The sequence below is a fragment of the Cryptomeria japonica genome, chromosome 5 (assembly GCF_030272615.1).
Source record: "Cryptomeria japonica chromosome 5, Sugi_1.0, whole genome shotgun sequence".
In the NCBI taxonomy this organism is placed as follows: domain Eukaryota; kingdom Viridiplantae; phylum Streptophyta; class Pinopsida; order Cupressales; family Cupressaceae; genus Cryptomeria; species Cryptomeria japonica.
In genome coordinates, this window is record NC_081409.1 from 267,051,302 (window position 1) to 267,073,317 (window position 22,016).

General features: G+C 43.9%; 1 protein-coding gene across 2 annotated transcripts in view; it reads left to right on the forward strand.

Annotated features, from left to right (window-relative positions):
- The window catches only part of LOC131035237 (uncharacterized), a 92,243-nt gene that overhangs the window by 14,309 nt on the left and 55,918 nt on the right, over positions 1 to 22,016 (forward strand). For both annotated transcript variants that reach the window (XM_057966900.2, XM_057966899.2), the window contains exon 3: positions 13,743 to 13,833. In XM_057966900.2, coding sequence (XP_057822883.2) covers positions 13,743 to 13,833 — 91 coding nt within the window. The remainder of the gene's footprint in view (positions 1 to 13,742; positions 13,834 to 22,016) is intronic.

Genomic DNA, 22,016 nt, shown 5'->3' on the forward strand with positions numbered 1-22,016 from the left:
AACATTACTTGGTTCAGCAGAGGTATCTATAGGATCAACAAGATCAATTGAAACTTCTAAATTAGGAGTCTCCCTCTGAATCTTAGAAGGGGAATCATGGGCATCGACATCCATATTTTGAGAAATATCATGATCTTCAGTATCAATTTCCATAGAAGTCCCTTTAGATCTTTTGCAAGCTATATCTTCTTCAAATGAAACATCTTTGTTGATTTCAATCCGCTTTTGACCCGGAATGTAGACTCTGTAAGCTTTTGAAGATTCAGAGTAACCAACAAAATTTCATTTTTTGTGAGAAGGCTCTAACTTAGACCTTTTATCTTTAGGTACATGAATATAAACTGGACACCCAAAAATTCTGAGATGACTAACTTTAGGTTTAATATTTGTGAATGCTTCTTCAGGAGTCATATCGTCTAGAATTTGATGAGGACTACGATTGTGAACATAAACAGTTGTCCTGCAAGCTTCTGCCCAAAGAAATATTTGAAGGCCTTGATCGTGGGTCATGGCTTTCGCTGCCTCAACAATAGACATGTTCTTTCTTTCAACAATTCCATTTTGTTGAGGATTATAAGGGACACAAAACTCCCTCTTAATCCAGCTTCAATACAATTTTTTTGAAATAAACCAGAAGTATATTCACCCCCATTGTCAGATCTTAAAACTTTGATCCTCTTTTCAGACAAATTCTCTACTAGAGCTTTGAACTCTTTAAATCTAGACAACACTTCATCAGATTCTTTAGATTTCAAAAAGTATATCCATGTCTTACGAGAGAAATCATCAATGAAAGTAACATAGTACCAAAAACCACTTAAAGAAGCAATAGACATAGGACCACACAAGTCAGAATGAATCAACTCTAGAATTTCTTTTGCTCTACTTTCACTAGAGTGAAAAGGACTTTTAATGTTCTTACCTAGAGCACATCCTTTGTAGACACCATCATGATCTTGATTGGGCTTAGGAAGACCAATGACCATCTTCTCCATGGAGGAAAGAGTTTTGAAATTTAGATGACAAAATCTTTCATGCCACAACTCATTAGAAGTCTTTGAATCATGAGCTAAGGCATGAACAGGACGAGCTGAAAGTCTGTATAGACTATCATGACGAACACCAATCTCACGAGCTGTCTTGATGCTAGTGTTCTTCTTCCACGCAAGAACTTTGCCTTCAGCAAATGCAACTTGATATCCTTTATCTTCCAAAGCTGAGATAGAAATCAGATTTCTCTTGATTCCAGGAACAAATAACACATCACTAAGATGAAGGGGAATTCCAGAATCCAAATGAAAAGAAGTGGTACCAGCTCCTTTCACAGAATAACAAGCATCATCACCAATGATAACATGTAAGTGAGAATCCTTTTCAATCAGATTCGAGAGATGTTCACGATATCCAGTAATATGACGAGAAGCTCCACTGTCAATCAGGCAAGTATTACTATTAGAGGGAACATTACTTGAAAGAGCAGAAATAAATAAGAAACCCTCTGGATTTTCACTTGATTCTCTAAGAGGAGAAGCATGTTCAACATTTGTTGCAGCAGCTTGATGCTTGGGCCTTGAAGGACATTCTCTAGCAAAGTGACCAAATTTGTCACATCTGAAGCATTGAACCCTAGAGAGATCTTTTCTCTTCTTAAATTGAGGAGCTGAATCAGAATTCTTATCTTTGTTTCTTTTGAAGTTACCTTTCCTCCCTTTTCTTCTAGAAGTATGGGCAGCAAGAACATGATCTTCTTCATGATGAGATTTTCGATCAATTCCTCTTGCCTCCAATCTACATTCCTCTTGAATGCAATCAACTCTCAACCGATCAAACTTGGGTAGATCTTTTCTTCCACTAATACCTTGAATGAAAGATTCCCAAGAGTGAGGAAGGCCATTCATGGCTAGCATAACCAGGTCTTTATCCTCAATAGAATCTCCAATAGCATTGAGCTGATCCTTCAATTCAGTAATCTTCATAAAGAAAGAAACAATAGATTCACCTCTAGCCATATTGATATGAAGGCATTGACGTCTCAATGCTAGAGCTCTACTAGTACTGTTGAATTCATACAAACTTTGAAGGCACTCAAACATCTCTTTGGCTGAATTCAACTTGGATATAACAAGTACCAGATGATCCTTAACAGAATCAATTAGTATCTTTCTTGCCATGAGATTATTCTTTCTCCATTGTGCTTTCTCGGTGTCATCTTAAGGTTCATCTACAACAGACTTTGTTTGCCACATATGGGTAAACGATTAAATGTAGAAAGTAAATGCACAAAACATAATGGAAATATATTAAAGAACTAGTCTCTGTATTAATTCAACAGTCCATGTACATCAAGTGCTCATAACATCATACCCAGATACGACTATGATGATGATGATGCCACTAAGAAGGAAAGGTATACAATATATAATACCCGAAGGGGTGCGACCAACCGTCGCGTCCAATTGCCCTTCGGGAAGACTAACTGACTACCGTACCCCATAATTACTAACGACAATATAACATAATACGACAACATAACATGATGATTATTCTCGACAATTGACTTCACATAGTTGAGAAGATCATTCTCTTCAAGCACAATAAGGATCTTGAATTTCCATGAAGTGTAATTAGCTGCACCATCCAATCTGTCTTCAACTTTGAGTCCATTCACCATTGTTGGAAAACTTGAAATAACAAGCTAATGCTCAAGCAAAGAATATTTCAAAACTAAGCAATCTGGTTCTGGATCTTTTCTTTAGACCGGCTCTGATACCATGTTAAAAATAGAACCAAAAAGATATAAAATTCAGAATCTGAAAACACAAAACAAGAGGCACAAGGTGTTGGCGACAATATTGTACACGGAAATAAAACTAGTTAATTAAGTTGTAATTGTGTTGGTTAGTTGGCAACTGAGGGGTGGCAGTTGCTGTGCGACGGTTGGCGTTCGCACCCCCTCGGCATCTTTATATACTTCCGAATGTAACTTGTGTACAACAATTTTGAATGGAATAACATCTCTTATATTACATCTGATATCTATGACATTATTATTCTGCATTACGTGTTTTATCTGTGTGCTTTAAGTTATTCACCCGAGAGGGCAAACATTTGGCGCCCCTGCCTAGACGTACTCGGGAACGGAAGACGCGGATGGCGCACGGACACGATGGGCCTACCCGTTGGTGAGATAAACCCAGAGGCCGACGACGCGCAAACTGAGCTCTACAACGGAGAAGACATTGCGACGAAGGAATTTTCAATTCTGCTCCAGGTAGCCATCGAGACATACGTCCGACGAGAGGCCACGGAGGCGGAAATCCCACCGTGCCGTGTGGACAGCGCTGGAGGTTAGCCTGGTAGTAAATCTGTTGATGAATCATCTTCCTCGGTTGCTTGCACAGGCATTGCTGGCACAACAAGCTCGCCTGGAGGAGATTGCCCAGGAAGAGCGATGCCAACAGATCCTTCAACAGTACGAAGAAAGCAGCCGACAGGAAGCGGAACGGGATGGCGCCAGGTCAGGATGGAATTGAACCTTGAACCTTCTATATTCAAATAAAAGTATCATTGACACGAGTTGTATTTGACAAAATGAATTAATAAAAACGTGTTTTGGTTTATGTATTGTGAATTATGGAAATGTACGACAATTGATGCCCAACCTATTGAATAAAGATAGAAATAAAAAAGCAGAAACGGACGAGTGGGAGGCCGCGCAGAGGGCCTTGATTCTGGAACAAAAAGTAGAACGTAGACGGAGGCTGAGGCAACTTGCTGAAGGATGACCTACCGAAGGGTGGCCCGAGGGGAACCAAGGAGGTGTCACGGAGGGTGCAGAAGCTGAGGGAAATTTCTACGCGTTGCTAGAACACCGTAGGGTGCGGAGCCATGAAGAGTTTCTGGAGGAAACAAGGTTACGGCGGAATCTAGTCGAGGAGACTCGGGATCACCAAAGGGAGCCATGAGTGGGCGCGGGTGAGAACGAAGGGGAGGACAACCGTACGGCTGTAGGTGCGACACACGACAGGCAAAACACCGTACCCCCAATCACCCACATAGGACACACCACTGACGCCGGAGGGAGCGGCGCAGGGGCTCAAACACAACCACAGCCACCTTAGGGGAGACAACCCCCATCAATGGCGAGTAAATAGAAACTACCGAAGTTCAATGGCGACGGGAAGGAAGATCCCGTCCGCCATTGTCGAACGTGCGAAACCATATGGTCAGCAAACGGTGTTACCGATCAAGACGAATGGGTAACACAATTCCCAGCAACCTTGAGGGGAGTGGCCATAGACTGGTACTCAGATATGGATACGACCAAATTCGGCACATGGCCCAACCTGAAGGAGGAGTTTGGGATAGAGTTCCGCTTCCTGAGAGATGACAACGAAATAGTCGCTGAAATCTATGGAACAAAGCAGAACAAGAACGAGACTGTCCGAGCCTATAGTCGGCGGCTGAAGGAACTATTGGGGAAAATGGAGAGTCAACCAGCGGATGGGTTGAAAAAGAGATGGTTCGTGGAGGGACTGAAACACTCCCTCCGAAAGAAGATGAAAATTGTTCCACCGACATCGTACGAAGACGCATACAATAGAGCAATGGATCTCGAGAGCAAGACCAAGACATCGAAGAAAAAAAAGAAGGATAGCTTGTCCAAGGAGGATGACTCTTCACAGGAAAGCAGTAGCGACGGCGAGGCTGGCAAGCGGGTGCAAGCGCTCCAGAAAGACGTGGAGCGAATGAGGAGGGAGTTCAAAACAATGAGAAGCACTAGTCGGACCGAAGGGGACATATGGTGCACTGAGTGCAAAGAGGAGGGGCATACAAAGGGTACTTGCTCGAAGAAAGCATTCTGCGAGATTTGCCAAGTGATGGGACACTCCACCAAGGAGTGCCCATACAACATGAAAACCCGAAGTACGCAAATGAACCAGGTGCTGTTCACGGAGCAGGCCACGACATCCGCACCAGCAGGTACTGGCCAACAAACTAACACAACGACATCATCTGGAGGATACCGGGATAACAGACGCGGCGGCGGAAGAAATAACAACAATAACAATAACAGAAACCGGATCCAGTATGATGCCAAGGGTCGGCCAATGATCTAGTGTAGGGCCTGCAATCAGTGGGGACACTTTGCCCGCGATTGTGCAAAGGAAGCCACCCCTCAGCACCTCTGCCGATGGTGCGGGCCAGGCGACCATGAGGACGCAAATTGCCCGAAACCTGGTGTAAGCCTCCTAAACATAGAACCCACGAAAGCAGAAGTGTTGGCAATCACAAGGGCGCAGGCCAAAAAGGGTGCATACCCAAATCCCCACACGGAGACCGAGAGAATGCGGGAAGCAAGAGACGAGATCACAAAGGAAATGGCCGCACAAGGGCAGAACAGCCACCAGACCTCAAATCCGCCACGAATGAGGGGAGAAGAGGAAATCTTACGACAAATATTGCAGATGGAGGTACCCGTGAGAATACAAGAGCTCCTGGAGACCATGTCGCAGTTAAAAATGGCTATCTTAAACTCTATACCCTCACAGGTGAAAATGAGGGAGGTCGTGAGCCCCACAGCGTACCCTGCGTTAAGGGAGGTCCTAAGCCCCACGGTCAACCCCATGTTGTTGGTAGTCAACAACGGACGCCAACCGGCGGTGGTAGAAATGGGCATACTGGGGACTACCTTGACAGACACTATTGTGGATGGAGGGTCAGGAGTAAATGTGCTCCCAAAAGCCACATGGAAAAAACTGGGAAAGCCTACGTTGTGGCCCCCCCCACGTTCAACCTACTAGGGGCAGATCAACATGGGATTAAACCCCTTGGTACCCTCATGGGCTAGCAAGTGATGATTGGCACGCAGCCATTCGTGCTGGATTTTGTAGTAATTCCCCTGAAGCAGAAAGCGTATGACGCCATTCTCAGGCGTGGGTGGCTCAATGCAGCAAAAACAAACCATAATTGGAAGCAGAATACTCTTTCCTTGGAAAAGGTGGGGAGGAAGTACGTGATTGATCTCCGTACGCAGATGGTGAGTGAGGAGTTGGCATCCTCCTTGGACTCGGAATCTGAGGGAGACCAGTTGGGGGAGGGTGGAGACGGACGCCGCATGGAGCCTAGTGACGAAGGGGTGTTAGAACTGGAGGCATGCTCGGGGGACGACGAGGACTCCTTGAATGGTCTCTTCCATTGGCAAATGGGAGACTATGAAATATTTACACCCTCGTGCAATGTATTGAGCATTGAGGAAGAACCAGATATATTTCCCCCAAAATATGGCGAGTACAAGGAAGGGGAGGCCTCGGTGAACGAGACACCGGTACACCAATTTCCGAAGGGGGAGCCCATTAAATACCAGGAAGCCAATTTAAAGGAGACAAACATCGAGGGGATGAGTGACCCCAAGATCATCCTTGTCGGAGATGACTGGAAGCCAGTGCTGAAGGCTGCAGCCTTCAAAATTTTCCTTGAATACAAGGATGTCTTTGCATGGACATACAAGGACTTGAAGGGCGTGCCCCCAGAGTTATGTGTACACCGAATAACATTGGTACCGGGAGCTTAGCCGGTAAGGAAGCGGCCTTACCGTATGAACAAGAATTATGCTGCACGGGTGAACGACGAAATTGAGCGGATGTTGGAAGTGGGCATAATCTTCAAAGTTCAGACAAGCGAATGGGTGTCTCCCGTTGTGATTTCCCTCAAGAAAGAGGCCAATCAGATCCGGATCTGTGTAGACTTCTGGTGTCTGAACACTGTCACTATTAAAGACCCATTTCCCATACCCTTCACCGACAGCATCTTGGAGGAAGTAGCTGGACATGAGATCTATTCCTTCATGGATGGGTTCTCTGGGTACAACCAGATATCCATTGCGGAGGAAGATAAGTTGAAAACAACCTTCGTGGTGGAGGACAGTGTGGATGCATACAACTGAATGCCCTTCGGTCTATGCAACGCACCTGCCACCTTTCAGCGCATCATCTCGCACATCTTCGACAAGATGTCGGTGGGGAACTTCAAAGCCTTCCTAGACGATTGGTCTATTTACAGCGGACAGGAGATCCACCTAAAAACCCTCGGGGAGTGCCTAGAGAGATGTCGGAGGGCACGGTTGGTCCTCAATCCGAAGAAATGTAGATTCATGGTACCATAGGGAAGATTGCTTGGACACATTGCGTGTAAAGAAGGATTGAAAACGGACCTGGACAAGATTCGGGTAATAGTAGAAATGGAACCTCCTATGGACGTCACGGGGATAAAGTCCTTTCTTGGTCATGTGGGGTACTACAGGAGGTTCATCAAGAACTTCGCTGAGGTGTCCCACCCGTTGGATAGGTTGACACGGAAAGGGGAACCATACATCTGGATAGAGCCATAGAGCAAGGCCTTTGAAGAGCTGAAGACAAGGTTGATGGGAGCACCCATATTGGCATACCCGAATTGGGATAAGGAATTCCACGTTCACGTGGATGCCTCAAACTATGCCATCGGGGCTACATTAGCCCAGGTAGGAGGACACAGGTTGGACCACCCCGTTTATTTTGCTAGCAGGTTGCTCTCGAAGGCTGAAAAGAACTACAGTACCACAGAGCGCGAAGCCGTCGGCATGGTCTATGCCGTACAGAAATTCCGTCATTACCTATTGGCCACACCATTCACATTTTACGTAGACCATCAGGCACTCATGTACTTGGTAAACAAGCCTATTATCCAGGGGAGGATAAGCCGTTGGCTATTGCTACTACAGGAGTTCACATTTTCAATTGTGGTAAGAGCAGGGCGAAGTCATGTCATAGCCGATCAACTGTCCCGGATTAAGTCGGGGGAACCTCCAGAGGGAGTAAATGATGATTTTCCGGATGCACACTTGTTCCAAATAGTCGTACTTCCTTCGTGGTACAAAAAGATTGGAGAGTACCTTTCGATGTCCCGATTTTCGGAGGGAATGTCCCCAGGGGAACGGAGAAAGCTCGTATTAAGGAGCAGGACTTTTTCACTCATCAACAGTTTACTCTACAAAATGGGGCGAGACCAGATATTAAGGCATTGTGTCATGGAGGAAGAAGTCCCGAGTGTATTAAGGGAGGCACACGAAGGACCTGCAGGTTGACATATGGGCCCGGACACTATAGCCCGCAAGGTACTTTTGGCAGGACTGTGGTGGCCAACGGTACATCATGATGCCAGGGAGTGGGTCGTGGGGTGCGACACTTGCCAACGGGCGGGCAAACCTCTGAAGCGGGACTTCATGCCCCTCAACCCGTCGCACGCACAAGAACTCTTCGAATGATGGGGACTCGACTTTGTAGGGCCTCTTAAGGCTAGCCGCACATGACGGTGCCGGTACATTGTGGTTGCGACAGAATACTTGACTAAGTGGGTGGAGGCGAGGGCTCTCCCGAGTAACTTCGCAGTAAGCACGACTAAATTTATTTAGGAACAAATCATGACGCGATATGGTATACCTATTCAGTTGACCAGTGACCAGGGGGGCCACTTCGTGAACCATGTCATACGGCTGTTGACCTCAGAATTTAAGATTTTTCACTCATTATCGAGCCCGTACTACCCACGTGCCAATGGCCAGGCCGAGGCCACAAACAAAATATTGGTATCGGTAATTTACAAGTCCTGCGGAGTAGAAAAGGAAGATTGGGAGGAGAAGTTACCCTCTGTACTATGGGCCTATAGAACGACTTACAAGGTGACCACGGGTCAGACTCCGTTCCAACTCATGTACGGGCAAGAAGTGGAATTCGTGGTGCCAAGCTTGCGCATTGCGGTAGAGAACAGACTCGGGGATATGGAGAGCCTGAGAGAGAGATTGTATGCCTTAATCAAGTTGGACGAAAAAAGAATGATGGCACAATGGGCCACAGAGGCAGCCCAACAAAGACGGAAGGTCTGGCACGATAAGCATCTTCGGCGAATGAAGTTTACTTCGGGGCAGTTAGTGTTGAAATTCAATGGGAGGAACGAAATCAAACTAGGAAAATTTAAAGTGCGACGGCTGGGCCCTTCAAGGTACGCGAGGTCAATGCCAATGGGGCGATCAAGCTGTGGACGCTCGATGGGAAGGAGGTACCAGAGGCTGTCAATGGGTCAAAATTGAAACAGTACCATGAACGGGTGACTGATCCCGGACCCTTTAGAAGAAATAATTTAAAAAAAAAAAAAAGAGAGAGAAGCTACGGTGGGACCACCGGCGGTGAAACCACTGTATGGTGAGACCACCGACGGTGGGACCATCGGCGTGGAACCACCGTGCGGTGGCAACACCGATGGTGTGACCATCGGCGGTGGGACCACCGTGCGGTGGCAACACCAACGGTGGACCACCGGCGGTGGACACCTGCACGAACATAAAGCCCCACACAAACAAAGTGCAAAACACAACCCGCACAAACATAAAGCCCACGCATGCAAGGGAAGAAAATACGCAGCGCACGCAAGGAAAGAAAATACGTAGCCCACGCAAGGAGTAAACCACGCAGCCCACTCCGCCCAACAATGAAGGCATACACGACCAAGCAGGAGGAGGTAGTTAAGGTGATTTCGTAACGGTACGACTGTAACCAGGAAATCAGGGCAAGGAATCCGCTAGGAAACGGAGTTGGAAAAAACAATTGCAGGCTTCCTCTAGTAGCAACCAGATGGATAGCAATACCAGGGTCTTATCGTCAGGCGTACGTGTTGCAGGTAACACCATGGATGCCAACGCCCGACAGAAGCAAAAGCAGAAAGCACCTCAAGCTGCCATAAGTGGGAAAAATACGTTAAAACCGTAGAATATCACCTTTGAAGGCCTGAATGGGTCGGAATGCCGGAAATGGTGGCAGGACACTCCCGACAATGATTTGGTGAAGCAGAACCTTCGTAAGGCAGAAGTGGAGTGGGCTATTCGAATGCCTGTGTTTCCTATCCGCGAGTATGAGGGTGCCCTACGGTTCATGGTGGACACCTTCGACAAACACACACACACGAGTACTTTCGAGTACCTCGGGAGGGATGTCATCATATTCTTCAAAGCGGTGGACTTTACCAGAGTATTCGGCATTCCAAGCAGATAGGGCAGGAAAATAGAGCTGAAGGCTAAGAAGATGAAGCGGGAGGAGAAGGAGTATTGGATTAAATTAATATCCAGGAACTTGACGACAGCAGAGCTGGACAGCGTGGTGAATGCCACGAAGGGACGAGGAATCCGCAAGACCTTTGTTGCAGAGGGCCACTAGCGGTGCATAATGGATGTCATTAAGAGAAGGTTGACGGGATCTGGTAGGGCGTCGAACATCGCCCTCCCTCAGATTATGCTCATGAACGGGTTGATGAATGGCATTGTGTATGATTGGGCCGCGTTACTAGCAGAGCGCATGTATGAGTTCTTGACGATGCAACATCGCACGTTCTATATGCCCCACTATGCTATAGGGTTGTTCTTGGAGGCCACGCGGGAAGCAGTGCTGGAGGCAGAGTTGGAGGTATGACCGCAGGGACCGTTGGCAGCGGGTGAGCCTCCTATCATGTATTGGAGACACTTGGACATTGGGCACTCTTCCGCGAAGTGGAAGCAGGGGGTAGATTCGGCCTCAGGGGAGCCTGATAGCGGGAGGGATTCCAGTAGTACAGAGGATTCAGAAGCGGAAGATGAGGAGGATGATAGCAGCAGGGTGACGGAGGAGAGGGTCCTTTTTGCCCCACCCCTGCTACTGATGGGCACACCTGTGATGACATCTGGAGTGGCCGACACCTTTATTCCGGCATTTGGGCAAAGCCGCACGCTAGTTGCACTTGGCCCCATCCAGCAACAGGTAGCATCACCGGGACCGACCCCAACCACAGAGGCAATTATCGAAGACATGGCAGAGTCATAGACGGAGGAGTTGCCGCATCGGGTAGTGGTCGATGAGGAGCAGGGGCTGAGGGAGGTGGTGGATACGGAGCCTCAGGTGCGGTTGGACGTTGTGGAGACTACCGCGGTCATTTGAGACAGTAAGCGTAGTCACCACAGTGCCAGTTCCTAGCTTTGGGCAGCCTCGGGTGACGATAGCAATGACAGCACCGCGGGTGGAGACCTTGGCGAGTGCAGAGGCTTCCATGGTGCAGGATGTGCCAGAGGCTTCCATGGTGCAGGATGTGCCAGAGGCTTCCATGGTGCACGATGTGCCGGATGTGACAAGACAAGATGTGCCAGGGTTGCCAGGCTATATGCAGGAGGCAATGACGGAAGCGGGCGCTCTTCATGATGACCTTAGTGCGTGGTTGAGTCGCTACCAGCTTACACCTATGGCACCAGCGGGAGAGGCCGCTCTATCTCCAGCCAGGACCATGCATTCCTTGGATATCATTGATTTGGAGGAAGGGAGTTCCCCGAGCAGTAGGGCATTTCAGAGGGTTGCGTCACCCCCTGCAGTTGTAGTCACCAGCCCGTACAGGGAGGAGGAGGTGCCTGTGGGAGTACAACAGGGTACAGGAGAGTTGGAGCAGTTCATTGGCGAGATGACTTTGAGAGCACAACGGCTTGTGTCATCTGCCACACTCCAGGCGGACGCCGCCATGGTTGAGCGGATCGAGGGACTGTTGACCTTTGCTCGCACCGGATGCAAAGAGGAGTTTGGGAGATGTTTTGAGTGTGCCGGGTGGCCTGAGATAGAGAACTAGGCTATGCTGGAGGCTTGGAGCCTCACCAAAGGGGTTGGCGAGACCCAGATGCAGTCGTTGTTTTAGGAGGTGGAGCAGACCTTCCACGAAGGTTATCTTGAGCTTCGGAGGACACAACAGACGACAACCACAGTTGAGGCCTTGCGCGTAGCTGCAATGTCAGCTCGGGAGGAGCTGACTATCAGGTTTCGGGACCTGGAGGCTACCATGGCATAGACCCAGACAACGATGGACACTTTAGTAGCAGAGAAGTCTACCTTGTTGATACAGTTGGAAGAGGAAAGGGCATCTAGAGCGCTGTTGGAGACTCGATTGGTCAGTGCATTGGAGAGTGTGGACAAGAAGGATAAGGAGGTGCTGGAGGCAGCCTATATGGTAAAGACCGCTATGGAGCGGCAGATGGTAGCGAAACGGGATCTAAAGAGGAGGATGAAGCAAGTGTATGAGCTCCGTGGGCGCTTGGCGTCCACCGCTACGCCACCACCGGCGCCGCCTTCATCAGGGACGCCCTTTGCACCCCCTTAGTTTTTTTTTCTGATTTTGGGTTTTGTAAGCCCCATGTATTCTCCATTTTGTTGTAAGTCGCCTGGAGACGACTTTTCTTTTGGGGGGGATGATGTTGGCGGCAATATTGTACACGGAAATAAAACTAGTTAATTAAGTTGTAATTGTGTTGGTTAGTTGGCAACCGAGGGGTGGCAGTTGCGGTGCGACGGTTGGTGCTCGCACCCCCTCGCCATCTTTATATACTTCTGAATGTAACTTGTGTACAACAATTATGAATGGAATAACATCACTTATATTACATCTGATATCTATGGCATTATTATTCTGCATTACGTGTTTTATCTGTGTGCTTTAAGTTATTCACCCGAGAGGGCAAACACAAGGATTTTATCCTGGGAAATCCCTCCACCTGAGGGTGAAAAATCCAGCCACATCAAAAATCAAATTTTATTGAAGGCACAAATTTGAATATAGAGCTCTCAAGCTTAACAAGCGATCATCTAACCCAAGATTGATAGCACTTAACAAACAAGAGAATAAACCGATAATATCTCAAAAAATTGAAGGCTTCTACAAAACTGCTAGCAAATAGAGTTGCTGAAGAAGATACGAAACAAAAACCTTCCCACTCAGATGATCACCACTGCATATGAATAATTATATCCTCTCTTCTGAACTTCACGCATCTCCCAAATACAATCCGCAATCCTCTACAATGACAAAGCAAGGCTTGAATATGAATATAGCAAAGGTAGACTAAGGGCCAACACTTTACGTGCGCAATACCTAAAGCGGCAGTTGCATTGTATTACGTTTCATAAACCGATATCAACCGAGCCACAAAGACAATGAAATAACTGAACCTCTCAACGGATGAGATACGAAGAGGAAGGAAAACGCTTTTCCAGCTAGTACGCAGGTCGGTGACGTTAAACAAAGAACCCGTTACACATACAGCTATATTGAAGCAAAGAAGGAACCGACAGAATACAATAAGGACGAATAATGAAGACAGTAACACAACCATCGTGGGTAAAATGAATTCTCCTGCAGCTACAACATTAACACCAAGGACTCCATATTTTACCCAATGATGCTCTATGTCCTCTTCCTCTTGGGTAATCCAAGGAAAGAACAGCCAAACTGGTGTTAAACATTTTGATTTGAGTTGGGGATATTACAATGCTTTGTTTGATAATCGTTGTTGGATATTTTTGCATGCTGCATTTCTCATATCTTGCAACCTGGATATTTTTTCTAAATTGCATTTCCTGCCTTGCTGCATCTTACCCCATAGTTGCCAGAAAGCCGCCTTCATTTACTTTAGTGAGTAAACATTCTTTTCATGAAATCTAAATCTTCGCACTTATGTTAGATTTCTCCTTATTTTTCTTTAGTATTTGTAAAAGCAATAGGAATTCATGTAAATGGTGCTAATTGCATTGTGATATGCCTGCGCTGAGTTTCATGAGATAATGAGAGACATTAAGGTTGTAAAAGTTATTGAAAAATGTTATGAGCTATGTCAAAAAATATTGAATTGTGGTTCTACCATTATTTTGTAGGGGAGATAAGACATAACAGTGAAAGAACGGGCTTCGAGGTGGTTACTGTAGATGGTCATACGTCACTTCTTGCATCTTCAACACCTATGAGGTAGAAAATTGTTCCAAGACTTGGTTGCAAAATATTTCTTTTCGTTTTTGCATTTCTCTGAATAATTCATTGCTGCATTTGTTCTAATAAATTGTCATCATCTCCTGTTTCATGTATTCTTCAATGTGAAGAAAACAGGTAATGATGGCTAAAAGATATGCTTTTGAGTAAGTTATGATTTGTACATAGTCCTATGTAATGTACGAGCATCTTGGGGGTTGTGCAATCCTCCATACCAAATTATACCAAATTACCTTTCAAAGTTGGAGCTTTGGTCATCCCTTTACCCACACGGCACAAGTTCTATGCTATCCTTGATCCCTAACTTTCGTCATTTCCCTTCATATACATTTTTGGAGTTAAGAGTTGCAAGAATACCTCTAATGCGGTACTTGTGGCGTGGGTTATTAAGTATTCTTGGCTCTCAATCCTTGACATTCCCATTGTATTATTTTATTGGGTTTGAGAGTTCGACCCTTTTCTTGTTTGCATGAATTGTGAGATGAATACCTTCTATCTATAATCCTTGATTCCTAGTACTTTATCTCATATCTTTTTGGAGTTGGAGATGTGGGTGTACCCTTATCTATTTGCGAGTTGGGGCTATCAGTATCTGTGTATGGGAAGTGTTCAAGCTCTAACTAGTGGTTATTCTTATGCCCTCTCTTCTACTTATGATTGGGACAGTGAACCTCTGCTTTCTATGGTTCATCATTTTGAGGTGCTTGGAGTAGGAACTATAAGAGATATCAAAAATCTCCATGGTTGTATCAGAATAATTCAATTGAGGCCTAGTAGATTCATGCGGAGTTATGGGGATGAGGTTGTTGAGCTCTTGCAAAGGATTGTTTTCATCTTTGTAGGGAGATTTGGAGAAGTCACATTTACAGTCATGGCTTTGCTTGACACCTTGGGAAGATATGTTGTGTAGTTTGATTGTGAGTTGAGTAGGATTTATTTCCTATTGCTCAGGCTTGTGATAGACAATGGCATTATTGATATTCATTACTTAGAGCTTTATGGGCATGAGATGCTGTATGATATTAATTTCAGTCCTTCAAGGTTTTTTAGTTTAAGTATCATGGATGGTAACATTTTGGAGTTACAAGGGAGGTTAATGCAGTTTGGGCGTGATGTTTTCATTGATGTGATCAGAGTGGCGCAGCATCGACATGGTGAGTTCTTCTTGAGACGGCCATGGGACCCTGGGATCGTACTTGCTTTGGTGCGAATCGGTTTAAAATTTTCGGGAGTTGTGATGTCATTGCTTGAGGACAAACAATTTTGGGAAGGGCAGATTGTAATGTCTCCTTCTCAGTGATGTGCATTCAGTGGTCTTTATCGCACAACTTCATCCTTGATTTTGGTATTAATCAGTATTGGAGTTATAAGTTATTTAATTAAATATTAATTCCTTATCCTAAGATTTGATATTTAATTATATTTATTACTGATTAATTGATTTATGGGGCAACTTAGGAAAAATATCTATCTGCCAACAATATTGTTATTTTCCTAAGTCAGTGGCATTAAAAAGGTGGCGTTGAGAAAGATGAAATATTTCATGTTTATATTATTTTATATCGCAAAGTTGTCACCTAGGAAAAAGTTCTAACTTTGCCTAGGGAGTTTGGGAAAATTAATGCCATGTCTAGGGGAGGCTATGACATGAAATGAAATTGAATTTCAATGGTTTTGGGTGCCATTTGCATTTGAATTTCAGAGGGAAAAATCTATAAATACAGGTGCTTGGCCTCTCATTTGATGTCTAATGAATTTGCATCGTTATGCTGTCGAATTAGCGATTGAAAAATCTGAGCTTCGAAGTGTGGCTTCCTAGCTAAGTCTTAGTTTCGTACTTGCAAGATAGTACCCAGCTGTGTCTATGTATTTCCAGTGCTGTTGGTGAGTGAGTTGCAGATTGTGGAGTGTTTTGTGTGAGATTGGAGTGTTTTTGGGTTGCTGGTCGTGGAGCTGCTGAAAGTGTATTTTGCTCATACCTCTTGGCCAGGCGATTCCATCATTTTGGGTACTAGCTCATCCTTCCTTCCTACCATTGGCAATGCATCTTGTAAGTTTTTAGCATCTTATTTTGTGTGTGGAATTTTATAATGGAAATCGAACTTCCCAGGTTAGGCATGGGGTTTAGTTAATGCATTGGGAAGCGTGCTAAATAAATATGGGTGTTTTGATGGCTTCTTTTGGGTTTGTTTTCATTGTAGCTGGTATAGCATTAGTTTAGAATTGATTTTGGGTGAATTGGGTGAGTAATGAGAGAGTTATGAGTGTTTTAGTGAATCCATAGGCTGCTGGTTTTGCAATTCCAGCCTGCAGATTTTGATGTTAGCAGAAATTTCATGCTTAGTATTTGGATGTTCAGCATTACTCTCTTCTCACACTATCTTGATTATTGTAAGGTTAAGTAGTAGTACTACTAACCAATTCTGGCTTGTAACTCTCACCTCGCTGAAAAGTGGAAGAGGCTGGTTTGCCGCCTATTTTTAATTGTAATTCAATCCTCCCGCTGCATAAGCGGTTGAGTTGAGATTGTTTTGTAATTTCAGTCCTCCCGCTGAAATATCGCAGTCGGGTGATTTGTGCCTTTGTGTATTCCTCTTGGCTGGTTCATCGCCAAGTCTCGTGTTTTTCAGCTGGATAAGCGGAAGGGGCTAGCTTGCCACCCAATATTGTATTCCACTTCTTCTTTCAGTAGATTTGAGATCTAACGATGCCCTCTTCACCGTATGCTCTCACCTTCCCATATTGGGCACTTGGTGATCAGAAAGTGGAAGGGTTGCTTTTTCGGCAAGTTTCAGTTTATGCTTTCTAACCTTAACGGGTTATATGTTTGTGGATGATTATTATTGGCCTAAAAAACAAAAAAAAAATAACTGGGATATTACAGTGGTATCAGAGTTGGTTTTTCTGCCAGCCTGTGTGTTCAAATTGATCAGAGCACAACTTGTCCCTGCGATCCTGTTGGGTCGTTGTTTTTTGGTTGCATATCAGAGTTTGGAAGAATGTCTACTACAGATAAGTCTATTTGTGAGTTAATGCAAGGATTGATTAATTTGATGAAGGATCTAGATATAAAAATGGGGTTCGTGAAGGTTCTTGCAAAATCCAAACATAAGGAAGAGTCTAAAAATAGTATCTCTAATACAAAGACAGATGATGGAGTTGGTGTTTTGACACCTAACTTTGAGACAGTGCTTCATGAAGACTCTTTGGTGATGCATGCACCTACCATTGATGAGGTTGTCATTCAAGAAGAAGAAAAAACAATATTTGAGGTTGTGCATGATGAATCTCGTAATGTTTTTTATGGAGCTAGAGACAGTGTTGAATGCACTCATGTGCTTCTAGAGGAAGAGCAGATGAAAATTGAAGATGTTAAACAAGAAGGAAAGAGTAAGAAATTGTTGGATGGAGATTCATGTTATGAAGCTGAAAATATTGCATGTAATGATGAAGTTCCTAATGACCAAGAGGCTGTCCTATTTTGTGAGTTTAAAATATACCAAAATGATGACATTCAAGGGGCAGATTTAGAGGACCAATCAGAAATTGCATTTCAGAATAATGGGGTTGAGACTCGTAGTTTGAAGAATGAGCTTGACCAAATCCTGAAAGTCTTTGAGCAATGTCCTAAATCGGAGTTTTCAGATTTAGGACAGCAGGATTGTTGGTCTAAGTTGGAAAAAGGAAATACTTTTCAGATCGTTGATAACCCATTGTTTGAGATGGGTAAAGTGAAAACATATGACAATCCACTGTTTGAGTGGGAAGATAAAACATCACTTGTTTCTAGCACTGCTCTTGGTGAGAATAGCAATGTGTGGAATTTAAGAGAAGATTCAAGATCTAAGTTGGATGATACTTGAAGCTATGGTGAGCACTTTTTAACTAAACAAAGTAATCAGCCCTTTATCACTTGGTATCCGGGTATGATGGCACCTAGCGATGACAAGGAACCTATGTGGGATGAATTTCCCTTTGATCCTGATGAAGCTCAAAAAGCATATTGTGTTGTAGAGTTAGAGGACCATATGGTTTTTGATGATGGAAAGTTTGTTGGTTGAAAATTTTGTTCACTTGGGGAAATATACAAAATTGTGGTTTCAACCACAACACATGAGTAAAAACTCTCATAATTAAGGGAAGGCTCCCCCTATCTAACTACAACTTTGAAAATAAAACAGGATGGGACAACAATCTTTCTTTTTCGTTCAAGAAAGACAATATCCTTTTCTCTTCACAGAAAAGGATAGCAATTGAATATGAACAACAATAAAAACTTTCAAGTGAAATAAGAGAAAGGAAATGAAGTTTCCTGAAAGCGCAAAAACTTCCGTTACTTCCTTCGGGACGGGACAGCAATATCAAGCTCAAAAACTTGATTATGTGAAGTCCTATCTACCCTTTGCTATACTAAATTTTAAAATGAATAAAAGACAACAACTCAAAGACTGGAATAATCTATTCTTTCAATACAAAGACAAGAACTAATGCAAGCTCAAAGACTTGCTGCTATTTCTTATCAAACAATAATTTTCCTCGAGAATAGACGCAAGCTCAAAGACTTGCTGCTCCTTCTAGAGATTTTCCTATTTTAATTAATCTTCTCTACTTGTAGCTCAAAGACTTTAAATCAGATTAAACTAAGCTCCTTTTAGAAACACTTTGCATGGAAGAAATAAAAAGATTCAAACTCAAACATGTAGCTCAAAGACTCAAAACTTGAGTAATCCTTTTTTATTATTCTTCAAAAACTTTCAATTCACATACATAAGCTCAAAGACTTCTTACTGTAAATTTGGCAGAGTTTTTGCTTGCTTTCCAAAAAGATAAAGATTACAATAGACCCCTCAAGTATTTATAGGAGCCTTGAGAAAAAGGTGGGAGGGTCCTAACTAACTTGAGAGAATCTCTCAACCACCAAGACTTATTCAATAACTAAGATTTCATTAATTAACTAAGACTTATTCCAACTACAACCCTAATCGGACACAACTTGTAGTTGCCTTACATGTAATTACAAAACTGCAAGTAATGTGTAACTTGCATTTTACAAAAATACTTTTACATGTAACTTGTCAAAACAAAATTACAACTAAAGATTACAAAAGAGGGAAAATTCAACTAAGTGTTTGAAAAACACTTAAGTTGCATTTTGTGAAGACACAAATCCTTGAAATTTATGGATGCTCGTTTGTAGTTCCTCGGGATTCGGTTCATGGGTGTTCTTGGCAACAACCATGGTCTTCACAATAGTGTCATGACATCGGAGGAGCGCATAATTGTTTTTATCTAGGATAGACTGGATTTCATGCAAAAAGGCTTGGTGTTTCATCAATGTCTGAATTGAAGCGGCCGTGAATTGTTTGCTCCTCCATTCATTATGAATCCTCATTTGTGAATCAGCAAGAACTTCTTCTTCTGGAATCAGCTCTCCATCCTAACTTACTATGTTGCAAGAGGCCCTTTCACAATGTGAGATAATATCTCGGAAAACTTCACCCCGGAATCTCTTTGTATCACCGATCTCCTCAATGAGGGATTTAAGAACAAGGGTCTTGTTTTCTAGGAGTTCTTCAAATTCCAAGTACATGACCCTGGAAGAGATGATGGCATGCTCTTACAAAACACTCGGCTGTTGTTGGGGCATGGTACACCAGATTGTCAAACTTTCTTCAACACTTTCCAAATTCTTTTTGAAAGTATTAGAAGTCTGATCCAGTTTCTCCTCAATAGTCTCCAACTTAGACATCATCTGAAAAATGCCTTTCATTACCTGTGCACATAGATCATGAAGCTGATCAACCCAGGAATCTAGTGCTTGTACCTTCTGAGCAGCCTTTTCCACTCCACGAATTGATTCTTGGGAACCAGAAGAACCTATGGAGTTACTCCCTTCAGGAGCAGGTTTTGTAATTTTATGAACGGCTGCCATAAGTTGTCGGTTTTCCTCTTCTAGCTTGTCTTTCTTTGCTAGAAGCTCATCACACCTTTACACCAATGAAGCAACAAAAAACTGAGCATCATGTTTAATGACCTAATGCGTCTGTTTTCCCAACTCTATCCTTGTAACCTTATAATCGGTAGCTGACATTTCTTCAAGTGGCCTATCTGCAATAGGTTCTACAATTTCAGCTACCTTCATCTTGTTGTTGTCAACAGTTACTCTGGAGATAGTCTTGGCCTTCTTAGCAAGTTTGGATCTGGACTGTTTCAGTTGCTGGTAATCAAAGGCATCAAGTGAGATTTCTTGCTTCTTCCTTTTTGAAGTAAAAGAACTGAGCCATGGAGGCAAAGTCATCAACTCCCCTCCAGTAGTAGCCGTAGGCAAAGGAGAAGCAGTTTTTGTTTGAATCACCGTGGTCATCTTGGGAGGAATATCTGTTTGGATAGCGACCACAGTTTGCTCAGTTACCAATGGGCATGAAGATTGCCTCATGAATTCTTCAAAACCAGAAGTGGAAGTATCAATTTCTGATAACTGGATGTAAGTAGGAATATCCTCAGGAACTTCCAACACACTCTTTTGTTGAGGATCAGGAGATGGCTCGTATGCTGAAATGGGAATAGCATTCTGAGGAGACTCATCCACAAGCAAATCGGGAGGAGAAAGAGGCGTCTCAATGGAAACTGGAGGAATGATCACATGAGGCGAGTCTGAAAACGGAGACTTAGGAGCATCATCAGGTTGCTGCCCTTCTTCTGGATTATCCAGATCAATCACCTGAACATGAAATCGTGATTTTTCCTTCCCACGAACTGTCATCTCCTCAGGAGGAAGCACTACTGCATGACTGACTCGCAACTTGATCCTTGTGCCTGAAGATGATGCACCCTCCTTGTTGTCAACCTGAATCTCAGACTTACGTCCAAGAGGCCCCGTAGAATCATCTTCTTTACCAACCTTGATTTTTGTAAGTCTAACAACATTACTTTTCAGCCATGCATTGGTGTTTGCCAAGATAGGCTGAAATCTCTCAAGGATAGATATGCACTCTTTGTGCGACCATTGGATCAAAGGAAGTGGAGCTTCCTCAACCCTCTGTGAAATGTATTCAAGATCAAGTATGTGCCCATCATCAATCATCCCTTGTGGGATATCCACCAAGTTCAAGTCAACAATTTGCTCAACAGTGAGCTTGCAGTAATCCATCTTTAAAACTTCGACCTCTGTGCGAAGATCTACCTAGATGTCTTCAATGCGATGCACGTGCACAAAGGATTTCTTGATCTTCTCCTTCATACCCCTGTAATCAAAATCAACTCTAGGTTTAAACCTTTTGAGCTTGATTTCCTGCATTTCAGTCTCCATGGCCTTAGCTTTCACAGATGTGACAAGGGAATACCGGCCAATTTTCAATGGATTTGTGGTAGAGATCCCCATTCCAACCTTGTGTCTAGCAGACTGAAAAGTGTGGACAGCCATGATCTGTCTTCCCAACTCCATAAGAATGATCTTGTCAGTCGGGTATCTAGGAAGCATATATGGCTGACCACCATAGCATCCAATTCTCATATAGGTGAAGGGGAATTGTAGAAACAATTATCCATACTCGCTCACCCTTTCCCATGCCTCATCTGATACTCTTTTGTTCCTCAGAGTTCTGTCAAACTGACACATGAAATATTCGAAGAATGCATCTTGGACTCTTCTGAAATGCAGTCTGCTGGGTCTCAAAGGCAACTGATCATAATATTCTTAGACTGGTATAAGTGAGGGATCACCCTTGGTAGAAAGACCTGGAAAGTGTCTAAGTGATGCTGCCAAGTATACCAAATACGAGTTCATGTAGAAAGTCATGGTAGAAGGGACTGCTGCAAGTTGTTCACACAAGGCATCACTGATGACTTCTCCCCATGAAATGTGATGAGACTGCCTTATGAACATGATAAACTGGTACATCCATGGCTCAAAGACATTAGAATGTTCAAGGCCCATCATCCTGCTGAGAAGGGTTATGGTGTCTCCTATCTCCCATTTGAAATCGCAGCGGTACAACTTCGCCCACCTTGAGAAGGAGGCTCGTGGCTCTTGGATCCACCTATTGATATGTTGCTTGCAATCTTTTTCCCTCTTCACATAATACTCCGCTGCACTTTCTTTGGAGATTTCCATATAAACAAGTGTCAGAGGTATTCTAAAGACCTTCTCGATCGTATCTGCG